General features: G+C 34.2%; 2 protein-coding genes across 3 annotated transcripts; both read right to left on the minus strand.

Annotated features, from left to right (window-relative positions):
* Positions 1 to 623: 623 nt before the first annotated feature.
* LOC25482442 (NAD kinase 2, chloroplastic) lies at positions 624 to 8,437 on the minus strand. The gene is made up of 8 exons (XM_013610995.3): positions 8,028 to 8,437; positions 4,326 to 6,257; positions 3,943 to 4,064; positions 3,717 to 3,858; positions 2,863 to 3,087; positions 2,631 to 2,705; positions 1,235 to 1,336; positions 624 to 1,035 (listed from the first exon to the last, which is right to left on the minus strand). Exons 1-8 carry the CDS (start codon positions 8,253 to 8,255, stop codon positions 832 to 834), a joined length of 3,030 nt encoding a protein of 1,009 aa, XP_013466449.1. The 5' UTR covers positions 8,256 to 8,437; the 3' UTR covers positions 624 to 831.
* A 1,112-nt stretch (positions 8,438 to 9,549) lies between these two features.
* Positions 9,550 to 20,505, minus strand: LOC25482443 (DNA topoisomerase 2-binding protein 1). 2 transcript variants are annotated; one of them, XR_005645934.1, is made up of 18 exons: positions 20,077 to 20,504; positions 19,943 to 19,985; positions 19,197 to 19,318; positions 18,966 to 19,070; positions 17,776 to 17,920; positions 17,603 to 17,694; positions 16,638 to 16,731; positions 15,603 to 16,092; positions 15,311 to 15,453; positions 14,822 to 15,156; positions 14,442 to 14,606; positions 13,146 to 13,436; positions 12,350 to 13,012; positions 12,189 to 12,233; positions 11,955 to 12,040; positions 10,538 to 10,628; positions 10,179 to 10,402; positions 9,550 to 10,058 (listed from the first exon to the last, which is right to left on the minus strand). XR_005645934.1 is itself a non-coding variant. In XM_039833771.1 (17 exons), the coding sequence occupies exons 1-17, from the start codon at positions 20,254 to 20,256 to the stop codon at positions 10,325 to 10,327; spliced, it is 3,168 nt and encodes a 1,055-aa protein (XP_039689705.1). In that variant the 5' UTR covers positions 20,257 to 20,505; the 3' UTR covers positions 9,673 to 10,324. The 2 variants fall into 2 exon arrangements, 1 of the variants encoding a protein (XP_039689705.1); XM_039833771.1 differs by having other exon boundaries at positions 9,673 to 10,402; positions 20,077 to 20,505.
* Between the last annotated feature and the right edge of the window lie 611 nt (positions 20,506 to 21,116).

The raw sequence follows: 21,116 nt of genomic DNA on the forward strand, positions 1-21,116 counted from the left end.
TCCCAAAAATATGTATATTGTATACTCTAATAATAGGTGGCAGCACAAGCTGCTAAATATTTCAATTATGTACAGCTAAGATTCCAATTCTCAATCATATATTTTAACGAATTGAGAATATATTAGTTATTAATCCAACTTGGCCAAGACAAAATCCAATATTTAATTTGATAAGTTGAAGCCGTTTAACATTTATTATTTATAATAAATTGCATCGGTGAATCATGATTTTTATTGTCCCTGCAACAAGTAATACTTATATATTTAGGGACGTCAATAGGTACCCATAGATACGGATAATATGATATCTGTCTTTGTCCCGTTCGATAAATATGATATCCGTGCCCGCCCCGTACCCTCGTGGGTACCCACCATCCTATAAAATTGGCTTGTAAAGTGAGGATGTCTACTACTTATAACCTCATTTTCGGAGCATATTTTCATCCGATGTAAAACTCCTCTTAACGCAGTGAAAGAATTGCAAGTTGTTCTTCCCAAGTTGCTGCAAATGATATACAAATAGCCACTATGTGAAAAAGAAATCATGTTTTCCAGAGTTTATAAAAAGGATTAAAAAAAAATCTAGCAAACAGCCACATATTTATTCAGATGGAACAATAAGCTGCTTCTAATATCAACAATTTATTACTTTCTTAAAAAATTTGTATATACAACTGAATATTTCCATTATAACATGTTGGAAAACCATTGGCAAACCCTATCTTTACAATGGAAGCCAATGCAATATAATGCTAGTATTATCTGCTCTTAGTTCAGTAATCTATACAGTAATTATACTTATACAAGTCTTGTTCTTCATTTTCAGAAGGATTATAAAGCCTTTTGATCAAGCCTCTCGTTCCAATTTAGGCAGCGAATCAAGCTGCGGAACCAATCACCCGTTTGGTCAAACTTGTTAACAGTTGGAAGGGGATGCTCACTCATATGTATCCGGACTGAGTCTCCTCTTGAGAGCTGTTGTCTTCTTTTTCCATCGAACGAGACCCACGCATTACTTCTAGCATCTTCTGGAATCTGTTATCAACAAACACCATGTAAATCGTATCCTTATCAAAACCTTAAAGTGTTACTTTCAAATAAATGCCTAGATCCAAAATCATAATTTATCAATGCTGCCAAGACAGAGGGAAACATATTCTGGCATAGAAGACTAACCATAAGCAATGAAATTTTAATATCCAATATGTTTAACGAATAGAATGATTAACTTTACCTTTAATTCTAATCGAGCAGAATCTGGAAGTATGACTGGTCTAAATGACAGTGAATGTGGACAGATTGGGGTAAACAATATGCACGGAACGTTTGGATGGACCTGCAATTTGCTTTTGTCGTCAGATAATAACATCAAGAAATGAAACGATAAATTGCAATATAAAGCTACTTCTATTCATATTTCATTATATAATAAAATCAAGGTAGGGAATGCAAAATTCCAGTTTTAGGTAACATCAGTTCGTATATTGTACTAATACCTTACTCATACCCATGTTTTTTATACATCCATCAATGCCAAAATAATTTAATTATTATTCTAAATGCATGTAGGGTTATTCTTTTGCTTTGTCATCCTTTCAATTGCTCCATAAAAAAGGGCGGTATGATTTGAAAAATCCCTGAACCTTGATCTCCTATATTTTGTTTGGCTTTAGTAACATGTTTGATGGAAAAGTTGAGGTCTTGGAGGCTTACTAAGTATTCTAACATCATCTTGATAAATTTGAAGTTTTTGTACTTGAAAAATTGTAAATTTGGCTGTGCATAATGCATACTACCACTGGATATTCGAGTTGTGCTTCTGTTTTACGGAATTGATATTGTTCGGAATGATCTCGACGAAATTTTGTGACCATTAGATATGTCTTGAACCCAAAAATGCTGATGGAAGTTGAATGATATGCAATTTTGGTCAAACTGATGAACCCATTTCTGTTAGGAATTTTTCTATAAAACTGTAGCGTGATTTTTGGATGAAAAACGGCACTAACACGTTTCTGTATCTGTCACAGATTCACCCTTAAAAACTTGGTGCGATTTGGAGTTTAGTTGAGTATACAAATGTTGCTGGAAAGCTTGATTGCCCCTATTGCATGTTCTCGATGTTTATGGACACATATGCGGTTTGAATTCTGTTCGAATGACTTTGATTCTGTTTTGGGAATGTGAAATATGTATTCAGATGTTAAATTAATATGCCGGAAGATTGAAAATATGTTTGGGATGATATGGAATTGGAAAATGACCAAAAGAAATTAACGAGCACGTGAATGTTCTTGTGTTAATATTGTTCATCCATGTTCATACTAGAAACATGAAACCCTTGATACAAGGTGCAAGACATAAACATACTAAAGAGATGTTTATGTTGCTAAAATTTAATAATTATAATGATAATTGTGGTTTTTAAAAGATAAATTAGCTTTCATGATTGATCATAAGTCTTATTCATAATCATAGCATCCCCAGTCACATGGTGATAGTGACCGGGGTGTAATCAACAATGACTGAGAATTTATAATAACTGTTACCAAATTCTTTCAAGGCATGGATACCAGAGCAGTAAATTTAATATTTTCATAGTAGTAAATAAAACTCTACTAAAAGCTTACCATGGAACCTCCAGCCGCCGTAGAATATGCAGTACTTCCCGTAGGAGTGCCAACGATGACTCCATCACCTTGTACCTGAAAGACATGACATCTGTCATATAGAAGGTACAGCATTGCATCATATAAAGTTGTTTTGAGATATGAAATTTCAAAATTAACTGTTTCATCATAGAATACGAAACATGCATATAAATTTAGAGCACGCATTATAAAAACATAAATTGACACTCACTTTGGTTATAAGGTGTTCGTGTTCATAGCATTCAATCTTTGAAAGGTATGGATTAGAACCCCGATCAACAACCACCTCATTGAGGATATCAAATACTTTCCCTGGAATTGCTTTACCTTTACGAAAAATTTCACATCGGAGACGCATCCTAAGAGTAATGTAGACACCATCTCGTGAAGTATTTCCGTGAATGACTTGTCTTAAGTCTTGCCTGTAGTCGTCAAACTACATACACGGAGCAGAACAGAAGTCAAACAAATGACATTGAATTGAAGCTGCCGATATTATTTTATGATAAAATAAAGACAACTACATCAGGGGTTCTTTAACTTAATTTAAAATTTCAAAAAAGTCTTTCATCTTTTTTTCGTGTCAAATTAGTCTTTTATCTTTAAAATTGTTCACACCGTTGAACCAACTTTCATTTTTAGTCCACTTCTGTTACAAATTTGTGTACATGATAATTGAATGATAGACTGTGAAAAATATCTCACCACTCAGCACCACAATTAAATCCTCATTGACAACAAGAAGCAAAAACCTTGGATAAAAATTAAAAAAGGTAATGTTCGTTATGATTGATTACATATTGTAGCGGTCATTATGATATAATTTAGATGTAATCTTGATGAACTGAAGATGTAATTTACACTTTTGAATGATCAACTTGATCAAGTACGACTTTCTGTAACATAGATGAAAAATAAAGTTTGGTCCAACATTATTGACGTTTTTAAACAAAAATGACTAACTTGACATGAAAAAAATATAAAGGACCTGTTTGAAACATTAAATTTAATTAAAGGACTCTGGTATAATTTAGCCTAAAATAAATTATGATTTGAAAAGCTTACACTATGAGAAGTCAGAAAACCAAGGGAACCAAGGTTAAATGATACAATTGGGGGAACAGCATCTCTGAATAGATTTGATGCATGCAGTATAACACCGTCTCCCCCCAAGCAAGCCACAAAATCTACTTTCTCGTGTAGATCACTGAATCAAAGGAGTAGCTTTAAGTAAACAAAGTGCGTAGAATTGAAGTGAGTTCAACAATGTTATTATTTCAAACTAAAGTACCTTGTATCATGGCTATAAAAGGTCTGCACAAATCCAAAACCTGGAATTCTAGCAAGTACATCATGCACATCAGGTTCCACAATAACATTCATTTTCTCTTGGTGATGTAGAAAAGTAGCAACCTGCAGATTAGATATAGAAACTGGATTAAGGATGGATGTACTTGATTTATTTAAAAACTTCATAATAAATACTCGTAATTTCAATAAGAATTTAAAAAAAAGAAAACAAAAAACACTAACAAATGCATGAATATTCACATCTTCGATGCAAAATATTTTTGCAATTAAGTTGCACCTATACATTAACTACAGAAACTCTAGTGCTATGCCTATTCTAAACCATTGAATATCATGCTTCTTAGAGTCAAAGAAAATCATTACCATTTTTGCTTCTTCCAATAGTTCATCCCCAAGCTTTTTTAACAACAGCACATTCTTTGGTGTAGACTTCCACATAAGCATCTGTTGCTGAGTGCTAGGATGAGTGAAAGCCAAAGAAGATTCCGTGACCTTTTCTCTAGTACAAGAAAATCCATCTGTCCGAACCAAGAACATCTCGGCTTTCTTTCTTGACTGCACCCTTACAACTCCCGTTGACGACGCACACATATCGCCTTCAAGGGATCCCAACTCTTCATCGCGTAAAGCTAACCCAGCCTTGACCTTTCCATTTTCAACCCTTGGAGATTTAGTTGATACATTATTATTATTATTATTATTATTATTCGCAACAGCGGAGACGTCGGCATTAGCCATGTAATGTAATTCCCCTTGACTTAAGTTGTTTACTGTTTTCCTACTAGAACTAGATGTATTCCCATTCACCGACTTTTGATTGTCATCGACCGTAATTTCGGGCTCTCCAGATGGATGATCAACATGAGCTGATCCATTTAAACTATCAGTGCCCACAATAGTACCATTGGAAACAACCACATCTCTTTCACGTCTTCCAATAGCCATGTCCTTAAACTGCGGTAAGAATTTTGCCCTTTTGATTTGATAATTGACATAATCGGGAGGTGAAATCTTCCTGCTACCCAAAAACTTGGACATCACTTTTTTGGAAAAGATATCAGGAGGAGGAACTTGAGCTTTTAAAGGGTTAATCTTGCTGGAAAAACTTGGGAAAGATCCTTCCTTGTCAGGAGAAATTCCATTTACGGCTCCATTACCTTGTGTATTCTCATCATACCCCTTTTCAGAGACACTTCTGTCAGATGTTACAGAACTACATGTTGCATCGAAACTGTCTTGCAATGAAGTAACATCCTTGTCGAGGGAGGATCTTTCTGCAGTCGCTGAAGAATCCAGCAGTTTTGCGGAGCTATTTGTAGAATGTGATAACCTGTTAGAGGGGGTAATTGGTGGACTAGAAACATTTTGTGACGAAGAGCGAGTCATGTACTGCCTCCATCTGGACACCATGGCAGATGATCTCCAAACTCCTTCCTTGCTATGAAGATAGATAGGCCTTTTGCTGCTATCTGAAACATAAGATGCAAACCTCGCAACCTGTTCCATTGTTGGTGCAGTCATAACCTCAACTGGGATTTTTACTAAATCAATTTTGCCAGATGAAATAGCATCGTTCACGGCCACTTGATAGAAATTATCTCTTACAGTCTCGGCTCTGATATCTATAATTGTTTTGTATCCTTTATCTAGTAACCACGTTAGTCCTTCTTCTGTTACCTGACCACCAGTCCAAAAAGCCGTTTCTAATTCTTCAGATTCCGTGTCTTCTTTAGAAGAAGAAAAATATACAGGACACCAATTAGCAAATAGTGTAGGGCAGGGATAACCCTCACCACGAGGAAAACCAGAATCATAGCAGACATTCTTCAGTTTCTGAAGTTTCCTCCATACATTTAAGCTCCGATCATCATCTGGTGTTAAATAATTCTGCAGGGCAACATGCAAACTCTCAGAACACCTTTTCATCTCGCTTCTGAAAACGGCAAGTGGAGGGAGCTTATCCTCGATCTCGCTAATCTCTCCGTCATGAAAGGGGTTTATAATTGAGGACCTTCCGGTAAGAACATCGTCCCTGCCTTTGTTCACAAGGGATACCATGCATCCAAGAACAGAAACTATTTTATCTTCAAGTTGAGGTTTCTCATCTGATGAAACCTCATACGAGACGCTGCATTCCCCAGTCAACGGATTGCATAATGCATCCATTAATGCAGAATGAAGCCTTTCGGAGTTCCTAAAGATCCTACAATATGCCTCGACTTCAGCAATATCACCCGGAACTGGTCCCCTCCAGGACAATTTTGATAGATCATGGGATTGGAAGGAATTCAAATTCTAAAAATGGAAACATCAAATACAAATTGGAAAGATTAATGTTAGTCCATGACATTAAGTTCAAGAGTTAATTCATCAATGCATATAAACAAAAAACATTAGAAAAATACGGAAATTCATTTAAGGGCCTGGTTGGATTGACTTATTTGAGCTTATCTACTAACATAAGCACTTGTGACACTATTTGGGAGAACTCATGAAAATAGCTTATGACATGTTCATAAGTTGTTTTCAGCTTATTTTCATAAGCTCTCTAAAATAGCTTATGAAAAAAGCTTATCGATTATACGAAAATAGTTTGACTTTATTTTATCTTGGGTTATAGAAATAACTTATCTATAAGTGTTTATGCTATAAGCTGCAAAATAAGTTGTTTACCCAAGTAGGCCTAAGCCTAAGTTGAAGAACACATACAAAAATTAACAAGAGCAATTCATTTATGTTGAATTTCATACTCCGAGTTTAGAATTATCCAGCAATGCCAACTGAATCATAATGCAAAACAACTAATAAAATGGACCAAATGAATCTCTAATAGCATGCATCAAGATTGGTCAAGTTCACATTCCAAAAATATGGAATTAAAAGAATAACAAAAGCAACAAACTGTGCAAACATGATTAAGAAATCATACTACTATGAGAGTTACCCAACAACAAGTCTTGAGAAACCACATTGCAATTTCGAAATAATTATGCTTTGCTTTTATTGAAGTTGTATTGAAGTCTCACATTGCTCAGGTTCTTTGGTGTATGTGTTTGGGCACCCTCATCCTTTGAATTAACTTTTGGGATGAGATTCAAGCCCATTTAACATGGTATTGGTGTCGGGTTAAGAATTGCAATGTGGGAATTGGACCCACGACCCATGCTAGGCGTGAGAGTAGATATTGAAATTGTTTGAAGTTTGATTCGAGTCCCACATTACTCAGGTTCCCGGATTGTTTGTTGGTTGTATAAATGCATTTAGAAACCCTCATCCTTTAAGCTAGCTTAACTTAGTATTAGAGTGGAATGCTATGTGGGAATTAGAGTCATGACCCAGGATAGAAGTGACGATGAGTATTAAACAGTTATCTAATACAACACATGGATAAGTATCTAATACAACAACAACAACCAAGCATTATCCCATTAAGTGAGGTCGGCTACATGGATCAAATTACACCATGATGTTCTATCATAAACCATATTTGGATCCAACTCATCGATCTCTAAATCTTTTCTAATAGTCTCTCTCATAGTCCCAAACCACCTAAGCCTAATTTCTATCATTGCTAATCCTATATTAGTCTTACAACTCATCTAACGCAATATCCTCATCTCCGCTACGCTTACTTCATTCTCATGTTGGTTCTAATAGTATAAACAAAATCATTATAAATGTAAACTTGCATAAAAGTTTAAAATACACATAACATGTTAGAATTTATGAATAGCAAAAATAACATCTAAGTTCTCTCCTAACATAATACAAGTGATTTTCACAAACAAATCATGATCATCACACACAAACCAGCTAAAGGTTTAATTTCATAGAATTTTCTTTTTATTACTAAATTCCTCAACAAGGAAGTATAATCTATGATCAACATCAAACACACTATTTTATAATTCAAATGACATAAAAACTAAGCCGCAAAGTGTCTTATTTAATTATTTCAAGTGACAGAAACTAAACATTATAAATAAACTTGCAACTTGAAAGTTAAAACTATAATAACATAACATATTAGAATTACTATAAATCATAAGTATAAGAGAGTGATACCGGAGAATCAAGTCCGAAGGTGAATGAAAATGACTTGGAAAGCTGTGCACTGATAACAAACTTGACATGCCTCCTTAGTATCCTTCTTCCTTTCCTTTGATACTCAAAGCCCAGGCCCAAGCCCAGGAATCTATTGTTGGTGAAGAATGAAGAAGAGTTGGAAAACAAACATGGATAAGAATAAGTTGAATGAACTACGGAGAATGCCATGTCGATACATGCTACCATTGGAGTTAGTTCAACTACCTACCAACGATCTTCTTTAATTATTTTTCTTATCAAAATTAATTAATACTATACTATGTATTTTATTTGTTTTATTTTTGTTTAAGGATTCTGTGATAATGAAAATGAAAAAAGTTTGGGATAATAATAAATTTTGGTGGTGGAGGTAACATGTCAGGTTTGATTGACAAAAATTTGCGTTAAGTTGCTTCTTGATGTGATGGTTGTTAATATATGTGCGTGTTGTGTTGTGTGGCTTTGCATGTTTTTTCTTTCTTGTTATCCATTTATGTTTTTCTTTCTCTTATTGGTCCACGTTATCACCACAAATCTCATTCTGATTTCTTCTCTTTCACAATATTTGACTCTCAAATCTCTTCTTATTGCTACATATTTATTTTCTATGAAGAATATAGTTTAAGGTAACTTTTTTTACTGAGGCGATTTTCGTCCTCGTTGAGTGATCTGACTTGGTGATTACCTTCATTTTTCATTATCTTTCATTATTGATACATATGATATGAACCTAAATTTAAGATGGAAGTTTAGAGATAATAGAGTATAAATGTGCAACTAACAATTAGTGCTATATTCAATAAATAAATAAAAAATGTGATGCATAATTATCGTTTAAAAACACTATGTAATAAAATATACTACATAAACATTTAATATGTTAGAACGCAAGTTTGAACATGTAATTTTTAATTTTTTAAACTCAGTTCATTGAGTTCACATCTGGACTCAAATGAAAAAAAATAAATAATAGAAAAAAAATATGCAACCCAGCCAAATCATTAAATATTGTAGGAAATTTATAATTTTATAATTATAAGCTCACTCTTCAAAAAATATTCATTACTAAAAAAACTTAATTACAGAAGTCAGTATTAAGATACCTAAATAAGATGTTATCGTTATTTCCTAAATAAGATGTTATCATTATTTTTGCTGACTTTTGCATAAAGATTCAACTTTTATCATTAAAGAAATTATCTAACACATTTGCCATTTCATTTTCATGACAAAGTCTAAGTACTCAATTTTCTTTTTTCTTTATCGTTTTATGAATCAATCGTCGAAATCCGTATGCATATGTGCCGCCACAAGCAATGTTTTCTAGCAGTTGGAAAACCCTCTTAACATATTGCTACAAGCAATATGGGAGGTTCAATTTCATCAGGCATGAATGTTCATTCAAACGGGGTAAGTGAAAGGTACTAATAAAAATAAGGGAGAAAAAAATTCATGCAACTAGTATCAATGTTGTTCATGACCGTATGCACCCTTGACTATGTCTTGCAATATTCCTGTCGGTTACTCTCGTATTCTGTTCAGAATTTGATATTTTTATTCATTCGCTGGGATCTTTTACCAGTAAACATTCCATGCATTAAGCACAACATAAGGCCAACATATCTTAGAGGTCAAAGCTAAACAAAATAGTACATTACGTTGAAAATCTCAAGATCCGCTCTGGGACACACTATTTCTGGGCTTCTACCTAAACACTGAAGCATTCGATAGTCTAGAACACTGACTATTGCTGAGAAGCAATTGCATGTATCAGCACAAATATCATGATTTCAAATTTCCCAAAAGCATCCTGCTTATCCAATCAGAATTGTTCCTTCAAACTCATGGAAATCCCCTTTTCTTCCGCCCCTCCCACTAAAATAACAAAGCGAGCTACTCTGCAATTTACTTGACAGTCTGCTAAAATTGTACACGGTAGACGTGATTGAGTTTAAACTTGGCTGAGACTTATTTTCATTTGCTAGTTACAAAGAATCGATATGAACACCCCTGCCATTTATTGTACACTTATCAAATTACTTGAAGGAACTAAGGGTAGTGCTTCTAAAACCAAACTCATGTATTCAAACATCTTATTAACAAATGTTGATATTAACATCGTGTACTAACCTGCTACTTAACTTTCTGTCTAATTGTATCATATGCTGGTCATGAAAGACAAGACACATTCTTGTGCATTGACTTGTAAGTTCAGATACGCCATTGAACTATCAAATACGGAAACTGTTCTACTGTCTTTCATATAGGGTTGTATTTCACTGCATGCTACTTCGAGTTAGAACTCTATCTATAAGCATTTGCCTTCCAGACAAATCTTCTTCATAACCAACGATCTGCATGAGAAGTATACAGAACTTGTCAATTACCAGTGGTAATCCGGAAATGGCCACAGCAGACGCGAAATGGCATTCGTCCAATATACTATGTAAAAGGACTTAAGAGTAAAAGGAGTTGCACATGAAAAGAACCTGAGATTCTGTTTGGCTTTCACTAAAAGCATCATACATTCCCACTTTTCGTTCTTTAGAAGTCTCACCATTATCATCATTGCTTCCAATTCTGAAAAGCATAAGATTAGTACAGATTACAAAATTGAAAAATGATTTGCATGAAGCTTCCATTATAGTTTATACCATTATCAGATTCACTATTAGCTCTGAATAGATGACACTATGAACCATGAACCATGTTGACCAAGTTAAATATCCATCAGGTAGACATGTGAATTTCGACTCTAAAGCTGGGAAAAAAGGAAATTGGAGAGTTTCGATCCCCTCCCTCCATTTTTGGGCTACAGTTAATTTACGGTGCCAGCACACCTAAGTAGGAGAGGGGGGACAATAAGTTGTTGGGTAGGAAATAAAACATCACTTTTTATTTCCCATACAAAAATTTCATTATGACGGAGAAACCAAATTACAAAAAGCCTGGGGGATGAAGAATCAACTTTGAAGTAAAATATTATGCGCTTCACAATTAGAAGCCAAATGCTGGTCTTAACAAATAAGTTTTAGTGCAAAAGATAACTCCCTATTAAAAATACAAGTGTTGTGCTCCAAACAATTACACCAAAAAATATTGCACATATTCATCAAGTTTAATTACTCTAGAAGTCCCTAAATCATTTGAAAATTATTAAATAAGTCTTCTAACTAAAAAAGTTAGAAACTGGGTGTCTGAACTTTTTAACAATTTGTAATTAAATCCCTGAACAAAAATATTAACTAAGTCCCTGCACCATTGAATAATTTGTAATAAGTTTGTTAATAAGCATAGACCAGATTACAAACTATTAAAAATTCCATGGACCTAACTAGAACTTATTTAAAAGTTTAGGGACCCAATCAAAAACTTGGTTCAAAGATTTATTTAAAGATCACCAAATAACTCAAGATCAATTAAACATAATTAATACTTCAATTTGTTTTCAATAATTGATTATTGAAATGGAAAATTTTAAATTTGCTCTGGTTTATATATTTTTATTAAATGAAATGACATGTTGGTATGATATTTTTATATAAAATTTTATATATGAACTGCGTGAAAGTGTCTTACAAGTTTTTTTTAAATGGAAGGGAAGAGAAGAAATTTAATTAAAATAGAATGTGTAAAAATGAGAAAAGAACAATGATCGACAAGCTATTGAAAAACACTAAGCTAACGAGATAAATTCAAACACCAGATATATCTCTTTGATCAACCAGTATCAACTGAAAAAATGATACAAACCGGTGAGATAAGCCTGTTTACCAAACATTCCTACTTTACTTAAGTGAGCTTATTAGCTAGTCAAATCTGTTCTATGACAATTACCAGACATGGCCTATATATGGTGAAATGACAACATGATAAATTTTAAATATGGAAGCATGGCAATCCAACCTGTTTAACCAATGCTTCGATAATCCAAAGACAGTACGAGGATTTGGATTGTCTTCACCAATGACTGGACAATCAGATGTGTAAATCTATTATACTGTAAAGGATAACCTACTAGATACAAAAAATATAAAAAAAAAAAAATATATATATATATATATATATATATATATATATATATATAAAATTATAAAACAGAACACAACCTCCATTGAATTGATCACACTTAAAGGATACACTTCTCTCACACCCTGTATGCCCTGGGGATCTCTGATCATGCATCTATGGGATAAGAAGAAAAAAGAGTGGTTTATGCAAGAATATTTCAGAAAAGGTGGAGGGAAAGAAATTTTAATAAATGTCTGCATATAGTACCATTAATAAATCAGCATTTTTACCTTGCTTGTCTGCTCTAACAAGTCCTCAATTGCAGCAGCAACATCGGGAACTGCATGGGTTGCCTCCCGGTCATCTTTGAGCATATTGTCTTCAGAAATATTCAAGTCAGAGACATGAATACCTAAATTTACTGTAGAAGGTGCCTTATTATACATGCCAGGTTCTTCCACCAGCCTAGACTTTATGCTATTAATGCTTGATATTTTAGAATGAGTCCCGTGATTGGCATCGCCACTATCCACATTTTTATCTGCCATGTTTCTCATGCTTTGTAATTGACTTGGAAACTGGGGCGGTGTGTCATTTATCATTTCAACAGCCTCCGGAGCATCCTTGAGCATATTGGCTTTAGAAAAATTCATGTCAGAGACATGAATACCTGAATTTACTGTAGAAGGTGCCTTATTATACAGGCTAGGTTCTTCCATGAGCCTTGCCTTTTTGCTATTAATGCTTGATATTTTAGAATGAGTCCTATGATTGTCAACATTTTTATTTGCCGTGTGTCTCGAACTTTGTGATTGACTTGGAAACTGGGACGGCATGTCATTTATCATTTGAACAGCCTGGGTAGGAAATTGACTCACTGTGCAAGCTCCTGCCTCTCGGTCTTGAGTAGTGACTTCTTTGGGCAAAAATTGATCCATGGCAATAACTCCATTCTAGAAGGAAAAAAATATATTGATAAAGACCTTAACATAGAAAATGCATGTAGACTAACATGCATAACAAGATGTATACAAGCAGTTAACTAAGCTCTAACTGCCATGTGCATAGCCGCTATAAATATAATACCTGTTTGACACATTCAAATATCCACTCAGATGTAACTGATCGGATCCCCCACTTACAAGAAGCCTCATACTTGGGCCCATTGGTAAATTTACACAATAAATGGGTGACCTTCTTAGTCAACTTATCTGCAAATTTAGCTCCTAGAACTTTACACAAGTTCCAAAGTAGAATTCTGTCTTTCTCCTCATATTGTGAAACACAAAACCGGAGATTTTCAAAACCAGGCAAGGGAACGCGGCAGGGAAGTGGAGAATAAAGAATATGACTGTCAACATCCAGCAAGGATCCATCCTTACCAAAAAAATCACAACCGCATTATTAGTATGCAAGCAAACAAATCTGCAAAGAACCCATCTCCCAATAAAAAAACAATTTATTACCATATTCAAGATGCACAAATAATTTATAGAATTAAAGCTCTTTTTTAGTTTCAGGCTTAATTCTATTTTCAGTCCCTAAGTATTGCGGTTGTGCGATTATGGTCCAACTTTTTAACTGCACGAATTAAGTCACCATAGACGTAAAGTTGGGGAAAAATCAGAGGGACCTCTTAATTGCAAAACGGGGAAAACGTTAAGGATCCAATTTACACAATTGAAAAGTGGAGGATATAAATCACACAATTACGATACTTGGGAACACTCCAAACGATTAACTCAAGTATTTCTAAGACCAAAAAATGATAAACCAAATACACTCCTTGTCTACCCTCCTCACTAATCCTTCTACAAGTCTTCTCAACATACAAAAAGAACGTAAGACAAGGCTAGCATTTTCCCGTGATGGAAGCACCCCAATTTTCTCTCCAATGACTTCATTCCTAATCCTATATTGTATTTTGTGACCACCCATCGAATGCAGAACTCTCATCTCAACAATACCAACCTGACTTTCTTATCAACTCTTACAGCCCAGTATTCAATCTCATTTGACATCGTAAAGGAGCGATAAAATTTTCCTCTAAGGTTGTGAATAATACTTTTCTATCACACATTACATCAGAAGTATTCTACCATTTGATCCACTCTATTTGGTTCCTAGGGTTAACATCTGCTTCTATCTCCCTGTCATTTTGATTAATTTTCAATCATTATTTACTTATTAAATGCATTTATGAGATAACGTCTTGAAACGGTTTGGCCATAATAAGGGAAGCCTTTCACCATCAACAAACATCCCGTTTATTCAATATATAAAACAGAGATTTAAAACCCATTGAACGCCTTAAAAACAAGATGGAAACACTGAAAATAAACCTGAAAATGGAAATTTGCATTTGTGACCAATCAAGCTTACCTCCAAACAAGATCGTATCCAGTGACTGGAAATATAAGTACTTCCATAATCACCTGTCGACTTGGGTTTACCATGGCATTCAATAGTATAGTGGATACTTTGTTTTGTTTGCCCACTTATTATCTCTCCTCCCCCTTGACTTATCCACTGAACAATCTCAGCTCTCTGCCAAAAGAGACCAAAACTAAATTAAAAATGAACTCAAATATATGTGTAATGTTTTTAGTGGCAAAATAAAATATAGTTTACGGACAGAAACTATTAATTGCAGAAACATGAAAAAAGAAAAAAAAGTAAAAACAATATAATGCCAATTTAGCAGTAAACACATTAAGAATATTAATACATCCTTCAACTCATTTAAATTTCATATATCTTACCCTTTCTTCAGGAAATAAATTTGAGAAACAAAATGTTTTCCCTTTGAAAACATTTGTTGACTTCACATGTACATTAGAATCACGTTGTGTCATCTTTTGTCCCCTCAATTTTTTATCAGGAAGTTGAGTTTGTGGCGTAGTTCTACCCGATGCTTTATCGAATGTCACAACATTCATACCCATATCGTGTTTCTCTTGTTTGTTTTTCTCCAAAGATTCTGCCATTATTACTCCAAATTCCTTAATACCCACCACCTTATCAGTTTGGAAGCTTTGGCGAAAGCTTGAGCTTTTACTTTGATCCATAGGCACAATGCCAGTAACTGCTCCTTTTACTAAGTTAAATGAATTTTAGAAATCAGAAAAGAAAAAAATATTAAAGCTATGAACTCCATAAAAGCATATTCACAAACTATTTAAGAAAAACCTAATAGATTAACCAAAAAGTAGACAAGGAGCACAAATAACTACATCATGATGATAGCACACCTTTTGGAAGAACAAGATCATTAGCAGTGTGACGTCCTAGAACAGGGACTTGTCTCTTTTGACGGTCACAATCTTCCAGCCATGAGGTTTTAACAACAAAAATGACACTTTGTGCAGCAATACTCCTTACATCCTTCTTTTCCCTGTAAAAACACAAATGCATGTGAAGATAAATCATAAGTATTGGAAAAGGAATGCGGTTTGCCAAATTATATCCATCAGAAAGATATATTTGAAACAGAGACATTATATGCATCCGTTAAGTTTATTCTTAATATCAGAATAGACTTACATTTCTGTAGGATTCCCAATTACTATGTGGGTCAACTTATCATTTAAAGACATGTATCGGGAGCCTCCACCTTTACGCACCATATTAACTAGCTTACGCATTTCAGAAGCTTCAAAACCAACAAGTGATATTCTGCACTCTGCTAAGTACAGGTCATTGTCGTCAGATTCAGAATCATTGGCAACAGCACCATCTAAGTTCAATTGATTGCTGGTCTGTAATGGACATGCTTCAGCATCTGCCTCTTTAACAAATAATGGAACATTTGAAACAGACGACATATGTTCTGACTGTGTAGCTTCTGGATCTATATCCATAGACTCGGTACAATCAGAAACTAGCATATTTGAATCTGCAGCTCTTGAGGATGAGCCAGATTGCATTTTCCCAATATCCTTTTCCTGGCTATGTTGCGCTGTTAAGTCCCTAGTCACCTTACGCGAAGACAAAGATCCACTCTGAACAGGGTAGGACTCCTCATTCAAACATGCTATCCAAATAAAAGTACAAAAATATAAATTGAAGTCAGAGAAGAAAACCAAGAAACTCCAAAACGGAGATTTTGAGAGAAGACAGAAATCTGAAAAACTTAATCTAAAACTATTTTTTAAAATCTAATTTTTAGAATTACAATGTGGATCACACACACTAACTGAAAAAGAATAACCACAACTAATTGAAGTCCACACTAAAAGCCCAAAGCTTGGCTGACAAAGTGTCGAGTTCAAGAGTATTCTAGTCTCTAGAACTCTGCCACTAACACATACTCCCATATACTCATTACATACCCCCCTCTTAAGATTATTTCTGTAGGAATCTATCAGAAAGTGTCCGAGACTCAAGATCCCTGAATTTTGGGATGATGGGATCAAATTAATCACCCTAGCAATCTATTGTAACAGCGAAAATTTATCAAGAAAAAAAGTGCAAAGAAAAGAAATAATAACGGAAACATTTTCTAACAAATGAAGTCCTGTTATTTGGTTCGAAACCCAAAAGGTACCACAACATACAGCACTAAAGCATAAAAGTTACCTCTTCGAGCAACAGATTGATCAAACCATTTCATTGTGACAATATGAATGTGGCCCCAACGTTTTGCCACCTTATACTTATCACCTTCAGGAATGTAAGAACAGTCAAGGACACAAATATACACCGTGTACTAAGATCTTTGAATTGAAATACTGAATTATTCAGTCAGAGAGGATCAGATGCACAGAAAATAAGAACAAACCTTTCATACTTTTACACCAATCATAAGTACAGAAGGGTAGAAAAAAATATTTAAGCAATCGGAAAATTCACTTCAGATTGGTAAAAAACATAAATAAATAGATGCAATTCATACTAATAGATTAAGAAAAACAACAAATACTGGAATAATACCAAGCATCAATGCCTCGGAGCATGTACTCCTGAATTTTTGTCTAAATGAATCCTAGTTATTACCAGTTTAAACTAGAACGTTAACTAATACAGAATCTACAAATGCTAAGAAACATAATTTGAACTTCAATTTTGCCAACTAGTGTGAAAAAAATAAATCAGAAAATCCGTTACAGACTGCTAGAAATACATATAAATACAGGCCAGTCATTCTAACAGATAAGAATAACCATAACAAATAGTTAAATACTACCAAGTACCATGTATCAATACAACAAAGCAGGTAATACAACAAATAAGTCAACAATATTTAGTCAAGTAATTATTAATAAGCACAACAAGGTTAGCTTTACAGTCTCAAAAAGAAGATATTGTGCAAGATAAGAAAAATGTTAATGCAGACATTGGAATCTAGCAACAAGTTAATGAACTGACTACAGAAATAACCTTAAAGCAAAATTGTGAAAGAGATTTATGCAGCGGATGGTGAAGCTGAAGAAAAAAAATCGTATAAATCAAAGAGAATTTGCTCTCCTCTTCTCAAAGAACAGTTGAATATTTGCACATCTGAAAGAAACATCACTAATTGATAGAATTAATAAAAAGGATATATCAGAAATCAAATGTGTGCACTTCTTTGTCAATTCTGCAAAGTATTTTCCACCATTTTGTAAAATAATCTTTTCCATCTCTTTCCGCTTATCTGAAAAAACTCAAAGCTAATGAGCATCTAACAGAGAAGCATTCTATTATGACCAATACTGACAGACATATAATTTACAACCTGCTGGGAATCCAGTCACACAGATCCTTAACCCAGAGAAAGGAAGAACCTTATATGACTCTTGAGGTACAACACGATGCTCATCCGAGCATTGCTTTAACCATTCATAAGTAACTATTGGTTTCTTCAGGACATTCAAAGCCCACTGCCAGACATGACATGGTGTATATTAGATTGTATAGCAAAAAAATACATTTAACAACAACCAAAACCTCCACAAATATTGGATAAGTGTGGAATAGGTTTACTAAACTATCGTGTAAGCAAAACAGAAAGCTTTAATATATACAATAGGAAGATGAACTTATTAGTGGTCATCAAGATGCACTGTTGAGATGTATCCAAACCCGAAACTAAATGAGATAGACCAAGAAATAACACATATGAGCTCCATTAAGAGCCATATTAGCCACTAAAAATCCCCGACAATTTGGGATATAAACCAAGCAAAAACCAAGTGAAGACCAAAGAAAAATGTTAATAGTGGCCAACCACACATAAAGGAATAAACTTAAGATTCTGACACTATTGTTGCATTGTGTATTCTGTATACAAGTGCTTCTCACTACACACTTTCCCTACAAATTCTATATAGCTTCTTTCTCGGTTATATATAACACTGAGATGCACAATGATTGACACTTACATTTTACATATTTACGTACATAAAGATTTTCGCTCTGATTATTTACTAATTTTACACTACCATAAAACATTATAACCAGTGAACCAACATAAGCTTCAAATTAGAAATGAAATCCACCTTTGGTTCAAGATAAATCAAACACTGAAAAACATCATCTTTAACATAATTGCAGAGAGAGAGTAAAGCATGTATAACATACTAAACATTCTTAAATACAAACATGGTAATGAGCATAATAGATTTATTCTACTGACTAAAATACTAGCCAAGAGTAGAGTTAATTAACACCAACTATGACAAAGACTAGATGCTTTTTACATTGATTTAACGTGCATAACTGCATACAATTCCCTAAGTGATTTTATGTGTTACATTGGGGGACAGGATATTACTATGCAACAGAAAATATAACATATAAACCAACTAGGAATATGAATAAAACGGAAGGACGTTAGGACAGACCAACTAGCCTGGAACAATAAAAAGGGTATGTCATAGTTGAGAATAATATAAAAGTACAGAACAAAAACTTCAGGTACCAGACCTTGTACTTTTGAGCCAAAACATTTTTCACGATGACAAAGTTCAAATCTGACGTCGGTTTATGTAGAGCTCCCCCCATTTCAGTCACTAATTCTTCTATCTTAACCTGCAGGTTTACATACAATAATACTACCAATTGAGAGGAAAACTAGGAAGGGAGAAGTGAAGGGTAAAATACGAAGAGAAATCAACTGAAAACTTATGGGCCTTCAGCACAATGCTAACAAAATACCCTCTCCTCCATTTCAAAGCCAGAAGCGAGGATTTTGACACCATCCATAGTAAAGCAACATGTGAAGCCTTGTTTAGGCAGAGGTCTTCCTTCTTTAGCACACTGAAGAACACATCTAGGACCTGCTCAATAATAAATAAACCAAAACTGAGGAACAACAGCTACCTCAACTTCCACTATGAAAACCAACACAACGGCGCACGTATATATATCGAATATGACTGTGTCTAAGTGTATTGTAGTCCATTACTGAAGGCTTAAACCTTATCAGTTTGAAAAAATGAAACTTCAACGCTCTAACTTACCAGTCTAACGCTAAAATAAAAACTCTATCGAATATGACTGTGACGAGATTTCAAATCTTTGTTTTCTACCATTTTTCCTAGATTGTGCAAAAGCATGGGATATTTACTAGTTGTTTACTGCCTGGCAACAACACTTTAGATGGAAGGTGTGTTCGGTATCCAACATGTGTCGATGTCATGGGGACACATCTAATTGAATTTGTGTCCGGTGTATGACACGTGTTAGTGTCCGCCACTGAAACAACACTGACAAATGTGATTACAATCAATTAGGTCATTTTCTCAAACTGTTACTGGTGTTAGTATATGGCTGTGTCGGTGATTCATATACACCAGCACGTAGTTACATTCAATCACTTCTATTTTCTCATATCATTACCAATATCTACATATATCTAATAATAGCAATATTCATAAGAATCTATAACTGAAAACACGTACCAAGCATTTTACATCCCTTAGATTTAAGATCTTCAAATTTCTCCTGGAGAAAAAAAAAAAAAGCAAATCAATAAATCACCAATAAAAATAAGAAAATGCAAAAATGCAATCTGAGAGTGGAATCGATGAATTACATGTTTACTACACGAAATTATGTGATAATCATTAGGACCATTACGAGAGGGATCACAACAGAGGTGAATTTGAGCACCGTTATCTTTTACGGCATCGTGAAGCGTAGCGAAGACTTCAGGCGGAACAAGGTTACGCGACATGAACACGTTTATGCCTTGAAATGATTTCGGCTTCGACATTTTCTTCTTCTTCGAATCAAATCTCTCTCTCTCTATCGCTTTCACTGAATTTCGAGAGTGAAGTGACGAAGAAGAAGATGATGATTTTGTGAAAGAGATTTTTGTGTGTGGAATTAGGTTTTGACGAGAGTGAAAGTTTAAACAAAAACGCGGGAATGCGAGTTCAGAATTTGGATGTAGATGGTGGAAGGGTTTAGCATCTCACCCCTAAAAAGTGAACACATTTTTTTATGGTTATCCAAACAATGTTTCAGAATTTTAAGTTTAACCAAAAAAATAAAAACAATGTCACAGAATTTTATTTTATTTTGATTTTAACTGTGTTCAATGTTTATTTCAAAAAAAAAAGTATTCAATTTTACACACATTTTTTAAACAAAGTTACATAGTTCGAGTAAAAAGGACAATGTCATTTTAATTGAACAACTAGAATTACCTCCTCTTAAGATTTATAATTGTCTTAAAATGTTTTATATACTTTTTTTTCACAAGCTAAAATGATATATACTAATAACGCCGGCTATAACACCCTACACAAACCGTTCAAAGAGTGGAATACTGGAAAATATTTACAAGTACAAAGTGCCCAAATACAAGCACCACAAATCACAATAATTCAAAGAAGGACTCCCATACAAAGAAGCGGGTGAGTCCACCAATCATACCAGCTAAAACTACAAGATTTAAGTTTTGCTTTCATCCAAAAAAATAAATAACGCTTAACATTGTCAAGTAAACCGTGAGAATCAAAAGGCTCGTTTTGGAAAATGCATTTGTTCCAATTCTTCAAAAAGTTTTATATACTTTTATTTTATGAACTCTTAGAATAGTTTGTGCATAGCAAAATTATACTCTCATAT

This window comes from Medicago truncatula, chromosome 1 (genome assembly GCF_003473485.1).
Source record: "Medicago truncatula cultivar Jemalong A17 chromosome 1, MtrunA17r5.0-ANR, whole genome shotgun sequence".
NCBI lineage: Eukaryota > Viridiplantae > Streptophyta > Magnoliopsida > Fabales > Fabaceae > Medicago > Medicago truncatula.

Coding starts and splice junctions, on each gene's coding strand:
- LOC25482442 (XM_013610995.3), bottom strand. CDS start 8,255: ATGGTAGCATGTATCGACATGGCATTCTCCGTAGTTCATTCAACTTAT. Junction 1,337..2,630: donor CGGCGGCTGGAGGTTCCATG/GTAAGCTTTTAG, acceptor AGCAAATTGCAG/GTCCATCCAAACGTTCCGTG. Junction 1,036..1,234: donor CTGCTCGATTAGAATTAAAG/GTAAAGTTAATC, acceptor TGTTGATAACAG/ATTCCAGAAGATGCTAGAAG.
- LOC25482443 (XM_039833771.1), bottom strand. CDS start 20,256: ATGTCGAAGCCGAAATCATTTCAAGGCATAAACGTGTTCATGTCGCGT. Junction 19,319..19,942: donor TAAGGGATGTAAAATGCTTG/GTACGTGTTTTC, acceptor ATTATTGAGCAG/GTCCTAGATGTGTTCTTCAG. Junction 15,157..15,310: donor TGATCTTGTTCTTCCAAAAG/GTGTGCTATCAT, acceptor CATTTAACTTAG/TAAAAGGAGCAGTTACTGGC.